General features: G+C 40.9%; 1 protein-coding gene across 1 annotated transcript; it reads right to left on the minus strand.

Annotated features, from left to right (window-relative positions):
- Positions 1-4,878: 4,878 nt before the first annotated feature.
- LOC149972116 (G protein-coupled receptor 65-like) lies at positions 4,879-5,853 on the minus strand. Its single transcript, XM_090219323.1, has one exon. It carries the CDS (start codon positions 5,851-5,853, stop codon positions 4,879-4,881), a length of 975 nt encoding a protein of 324 aa, XP_090075449.1.
- Between the last annotated feature and the right edge of the window lie 1,331 nt (positions 5,854-7,184).

A 7,184-nucleotide genomic window follows, 5' to 3' on the forward strand; every position in this document is an offset into this window, starting at 1 on the left:
TGGAATGCTGCAGAGATGGTTGCCCTCCTGGAAGGTTCTCCCATCTCCACAGAAACTTTAGAGCTCTGTCAGAGTGACCACAGGTTCTTGTCTCCTCCCTGATCAAGACCCTTCTCCCCTTTTTGCTCAGTTTGGCCAGACGGGGGCTCTAGGAAGAGTCATGGTGGTTCCAAACTTCTTCCATTTAAGAATGATGGAGGCCACTGTGTTCTTGGGGACCTTCACTGCTGCAGACATTTGTTGGTATCCTTCCCCAGATCTGTGCCTCGACGCAATCCTGTCTAGGGTCTCTACAGAAAGTTCCTTTTACATCATGGATTCGTTTTTGCTCTGACTTGCACTGTTAACTGTGGGACCGTATATATTTACAGGTGTGTGCCTTTCCAAATCATCAATTTACCACAGGTGGACTCCAATCAAGTTGTTGAAACATCCCAAGGATGATCAATGGAAACAGGAGGCACCTGATCTCAATTTCGAGTCTCATAGCAAAGGGTCTAAATACTTATGTAAATAAGGTATTTCTGTTTTCGCTTTGTCATTATGGAGTATTGTGTGTAGATTAATTAAGTAAAATGTTTGTTTAATCCATCTTAAAATGGGGCTGTAACTTAAGAAAATGTGGAAAAAGTCAAGGGGTCTGAGAATACTTTCCGAATGTACTGTATATGCAATGTACTTTATATCAAGTAGCCAGCAAAACAACAATATTTTGGCTATTGACCACGGCTGACACCATCATAGCAAACTTAACGAGGCATGGTACTGGCAGGTAAACTCATCGCCACTGAGGAGCTCTCAATAGTCCAGTGAAGGTTATTCTACCATTACATCACTGTCGACTAGGCCTTTATGTGAATACTAACAATGTGTAGCATGAGCTAATGCAGTTGTATGTCCATTTCTCCTATGACGCAATGCCGGGTACCCTTTATGAGGCAAGATTATCTGTCATCTTGGCAAATGGAAAATATTCTACCTATCTAACTAAGCAACCGTAAGTAGTATGAACCCTCCTGCCATGAACATAGCCAACTGCCTGCAATATTAATGCACTGCCAGGTAGCTTTGCTGAGGCAGGATGAGCTGTCATCTTGGTATATGATATTCTACCAATGCAACGTAGATAGCTACTGGATCATAGGGCTGACACAACCATGATCATATAGCAATACTGCAGGAACTGAGGTAGGCGCCACAATCTCAGAATCAATCAAATGTAATGTTGTAGCAGCAGAGGATCATGGGCCCATGATCTTGAGGGTGAAGTAGTAGATGGATGGGACGATATTCCTCTTGAGGTCTCAACCACAATTTCAGTCTTTGCCCAAACCCACATTTTCCAAAAATGCATTCAGGTGAGAAGTTGTGGGTGGGGGAATTGCTCATAACTATTAATTTTGGGGGTGGGTAAACACAGTTGTACCTGATCCCAACACTTTCTCACTAAAGCATACTTACCAGAGGTAAGTTAGCTCACAGTGGTAAGGTGGACATCTACTGTCACTTGGGTGTAATTTCAAATCCCACTTGGGGCGCAAAACAAATCTACACATGGTTAATATTCACACACAGTATACAGTCTTGTAGCGGCAGGATGACTTTAACTGGTCTATTTGATCATACGTAAACAATGCTTTCTGTAGTAGCTACACAAAGTCATCTGGCGTATGTTTCTGCTGTTTTGGGAGATTGGTATAGCTTACCTTGCTCACTGCTTGTACATCATTTTATATATTGACGCTTTGCTTGGGCAGTGTGCTACCCTGAAGGATCAGTGCCTATATCGCCAAGACTTGCATTATTCATTATTTAATAAGTGGTTAAACATATTTCCAAATGGTGTTTCTTTTCTGAACTGTTGTTTCAAATGTTCTATGTCAATAAAACATAGCGAGGATGAAAATAAGAGACAATGAAGGACTGGTTGGGTTTTAAACTTATTTGAAACATAAATCTGAGCTGACAATGATCGTATAAGAAGTTCTCAATGAAATTGACAAGTAGTAATTGGTGTAGACAGCCAGGTACACATTGTGATCGAAGATCAAGAACAGAAACATCATCCTCTGCCAAACTTTACAGTAGGCTACTCCGAAGGCAGGAAACACAGACAGAAACAGACTGACCATTTTATTCAAATGTTTTTCCCCACCAAAATACTTCAAAGTAGTCTGCGGGATAGCTAAAGAATGGGAGGAAGAGGTGCAGTAAAAGTGCTGGGAACACAGGAAGGATGAATGATTAAGAGAGGTGAGAGGGAGTGTTCCTCTGAGACTGAGCCTGGAGCAATGAGTAGCCTAGTGCTGAGGGACCTGCCTGTCACGCTGTCTGGCAGGCATGGAGAGGAAAGATACAAGCTGAACCCACATAAACCTGATTTTTATCAAATGAACAACAAATGATGTATTTTGGACAAATGTGGATGTGCAGAAAAGAGGCAGATAAGGATAGTGCAGTTTTTCTGCCCAAGGTAAATGCTTTTATTTTCATAATAAATAATAAATAGGTACTGAAAGCACTTGTAATATTTACAAAATAATAAACAGGACAAAGAGCAACATAGGTCAATGCTCTGACAGGCTAACAAATGCCTCTAATTCCTGATAACAATTTGCATGCACAAGCATAGTATAGCCATGACTCCATGACTGGTCAATCACAACAGGGAATGAGGGGGTTTAAATACATTTTACCAACAATGCATTTCACCATGGAACATTGCATTCCTACACAAATGACCAATTAACTTCAAAATCAGCATTCTGACAATATCAATATATGTAGGCAGTAAATATAGGCTACATATTACCAATAGCAAACACTTCAGTCAAGCTCATAAACCATGCCTTAAGTTACACATTTTAATTTAATTTAGTTACTCAATTATCCTCCCCCGGGACAATCAATAGGTTGGCATGAACCACAACACAGTCAAAACATGGCTCTCTCTTGTAGTGTATCTCACTTTGACTGACAAAATCTCCATCCAGGAGCAACCCCAATACAATTATGAGGATAAACAAAGTATGTATTTACATTTCTTTAGCTTAACTCTTAATCACGATCACCTTAATCACGATCATACTGTTAATCAACAAATGCATGAAGGAAAGGTAAAATAGCATGAATAAGTACGGCTTGAGCTGTAGACAAAATGTTTGGCGACAAAACGAGAAAAAAAGGAATCGGTGTGCACGACCAATGAATTATGGGTGTGTGTGTGTGTATTGGGAAAGTACATACAACTGTAGTCTACCAGACACTTTTATATACAAACCTATGAGATAACTTACACAAACAAAAAAGAACAGGAACTGCTTCTGCAATGACAAAGGACACTGTTAATAGGCTAAGTCAGCCAACCAATCCTAAAAGCAGTTCTGGCAGGTGGTAGACCTCTTCTTGGTGCACTTTCATTTCCCAACCCAATTTAAGAGGGCAAAGACAACTCCAAGGGCAACAACACAAATAGAGCTCTTACTATGATTTAATACAACTCAAGGAAAGTGAAGATAGCTAATGATTGCAGCTAATTAACTAAGTGATGGAAATTACCAAACAAATCCTTGTAAATATTCTGTTAATGTTCCATGTTTAATGTTCCATACCAAGTTCTTATTTAGAGCAAAACTAAGTTATCACTCTTATTTAAATGTTTATTAGTAGGAAATTATTTTAGTTTGGGCATCTAGTTACTTCTCAAATAGAAACCAATGCACACTGTACAGAAGCCTGCCAATACAACTACACTATGGGTATTTTTATGTGTTTGTATTACAGAAACTTGAGAGAGAGGGGGAGTGACTGTTTTAGTCTGGCTCCAGTGTGTAGTGGCTGCACATATAGAACAGAAGAGGGTGCCAAATACATTGAAACAAAAATGAGATCCCACTGCTTTCTGATTGTGATTGACAAATATGGACTCATGCTTTGTCAAGAAGACACATACTGTGTTGCGGTTTCGATCATTGTGCCAGGAAATCATTACTAAGACATGATTTGCTGATAGCAATCACATTACCCTTGAACTAGTAATTTTATCCCTCCCTGTGACACTATAGAAGGATGAATTTAGTTCTTTACTTTCAGGTTTGTCTTGCCGTTTATTTACAGACTAGTGTTTCAGAGGTAACCAACTATACCAGGGGTCTTCAACCTTTTCTTGCCCAGGGACACCCTTTCAGGCAATTATAATTCACGTTTTATTATCAGGTCAATGGAAAGTAATCAACATTTTAAAATGAATAGATTTGGTAGACAGTTTTTTATTATTTTGATCTCCTCACATTATAAATTGGAAGAGGACTTGTAAACTCTAACATAGCCTATTAGATAGAAAAGTAACTCCAAAATACATTTTCGCTAATAGCAGCTGTTAGCCATGTGTACTTGCTGAGACTGGTACTAGCGGGTGCTTTTTCAAAGCCTATGTCAAATCCTTCAGTAAGTGTAATTAGCTTAAATTAGTGTAATTTGTTCAATATTAGGAGTTGTAAAATACAGCGGACAACATTAGAAAGATGTTCTCTGTTGTTGTTGCTAGCGATATTCATGTATATATTTATATTTTCGCGCACCTGCTGCAGTACCTCAGGGGTCCGCGGATCCCCGGTTGAATACACCTGAAATATACCAATAGCACACAAAAATAGACCTTGACCACTTTACTACATCAGCATTGTTATTTGATAAAAATCTAATCAAATTAAAGTTTAACCGTCCACCTTCATGCAGTCCCAGTATTTGTGCTATATCATGCTAGAAATGTAACAATGACTGAACAGCAGCATGTAAACTGAGGTATCTGAGACCATCAACTGGGCAGTAATGGCATTGTCTCTCTCCAATGTTCTGGTTTGAGGTTACATTACTACATTACACCACCTCCTGACCATTCCCCTTTCTCTTTCGCTGGAGGTAGTGTACCACCTGTGTGACATTTGCCTTGCCTAGCCTGGTGATGAAACAGTAGAGGAAGGGGTCAGCCACGCTGTTGAGTGCTGATATCGCCATACTGACCTTATAGGGCAGGAAGAGCCAGGAGGGGCTCCCACAGTGCTCCAGCAGCCCCCGCAAGAGCATCATAATGTGGATGGGTCCAAAGCAGAGCCCCAGGGTGAGCAGCACCATCACCAGGAGTTGGGACACATGTCTCCTCTCCTGCTCCTCCGTGGCCTGGTTGGCACGTACTGCCAAACAGATCCCCCGACAGCAGAACGACACCAGCAGGACAGGAAACAGGAAACCCAGGACAAAACGAGCCACACTGACCTGTAGCAGACTGTCCCTCAAGGGGAACATGTCTAAACACATGGCTCTCTGCTCATCTGAGTTGTACGAGTCGGTCCAGATGATGGTGGAGGTATTGAAGGAGACCACCAGCACCCAGATAGCCACATTGATCATCACGGCCGTGTCGAGCCTCCTCAGGATGGGGTACTTTAGCGGGTGGACCACAGCCAGGTAACGGTTCAGAGCAATACAGCAAAGCAGCCCATCGCTGGTGTAGAAGTTAGTAAAGAGGATTATGACGGAGAGAATGCACATTGCATCCCCGTGAAACCAGACACCATGCCACATAAAGTCCACCCAAAGAGACAGTCCCACAGTGAATAGGAGGTCAGACAGGGCCAGGTTAAACAGATAGATGCCCAGGGTGTTCCTCTTTCTGATGTGCTGCCAGGAAACATAGAGGAAAAAGGAGTTGGAGGGAATCCCGATGATAATGATGACCAGGTACATAAAGAGAAAGGGCCACCTCTCTTTGGGGTAGTCAGCTGGATTACACAGTTTGTCTGGGTCATATGTGGTGCTCAGGCTGAAATTCTCCAACCCAACTGTGGAGTTCATGGCCCCTCACCTTTCGGGAAACAAAGCAATACAACACAACATTACTCAGTTTCTGAAGTATAGCAAAGATAATTTCAAGACTGCATCATTTAAACATGAAACATCCACTTATTAGTAAACATCCACTTATTGGATATCTTGCTAAAGTAACCCACAGTAAGTACCATCTCAAGTACAGTCAGATACAAAACTATTGGTACCCTTGATAAAGATGAGCAAAAAAGACTGTCTAAAGGTGGAATGGAGCCATTTTTATCTCAATACCAAATAATGTCTGGGTAAAAATGAAGTACCTTACTGTAATTATTTGAAATTAAAATGATCAACAAGAAACAAAAATGGCATCTTTACATAAAGATTAATTTCTCAAGCAAGAATTTTGCTAGGACCGTCCGAGAATGGTCTTAGTTTTCAGTTTTCCCCACCCCGCTATCTGTTATTGGCAGAGATGTTTGGAACTCTTTCTTATTGGTCTGTTAACTAATTTCAGGCAGTCTTTTCCAATCCCATAATGTAGAAATATGTCTATAAAACACAGGAAGTGGCACAGCGGTTTAAGGCACTGCATCTCAGTGCCAGAGACGTCCCTACAGACCCTGGTTTGATTCCAGGTTGTATTACAACCGGCTGGGATTGGGAGTCCCATAGGGAGGCGCATAATTGGCCCAGCATTGTCCGGGTTTGGGTTTGGCAAGGGTAGGCTGTCGTTGTAAGTAAGAATTTGTTCTTAACTGACTTGCCTAGTTAAATAAAGGATCAATTAAACAATCTTGACTGCGCTGAGCATTTTAAAATAAATAATATGAATACTGAGCTGTATTGAATGCTCAATTATACTTTTTTTTTTTTAAAGGGTTTGGCGTTTGGATCTTTGATGTTATGGGCTATTTTGCTTCCACTGGTCCTGGGGCTCTTTTTAAGGTCAACGGCGTCATGAACTTGACTCAGTACCATGGCATTTTAGTCAAAAATCTGGTTGCCTCTGCCAGGAAGTTGAAACTTGGCCACATGTGGATCTTGCATCAAGACAATAACCCCAAGCACATATCAAAAGCTACAAAGAAAGGGTTAATTGACCACAAAATCAACATTTTGCAATGGCCATGTCAGAACTTGAACCCCATTGAAAACCTTTGGCTTGAATTACAAAGTGCAGTCCATAAGCACAGATGAAGGATATCAAGGATCTGGAAATATTCTGTATGGAGGAATGATCTAACATCTCTCCCAATGTTTTCTCCAATCTCCTAAAACATTTTTGAAAAAGTCTCAATACTGTTATCCTCGCAAGGTGAGGTATTGAAAGGGATTGAAAATGGGGGTGGTAATAA

The sequence above is a fragment of the Oncorhynchus mykiss genome, chromosome 25 (genome assembly GCF_057628025.1).
Source record: "Oncorhynchus mykiss isolate SJ-2025 chromosome 25, ASM5762802v1, whole genome shotgun sequence".
Taxonomy (NCBI): Eukaryota; Metazoa; Chordata; class Actinopteri; order Salmoniformes; family Salmonidae; genus Oncorhynchus; species Oncorhynchus mykiss.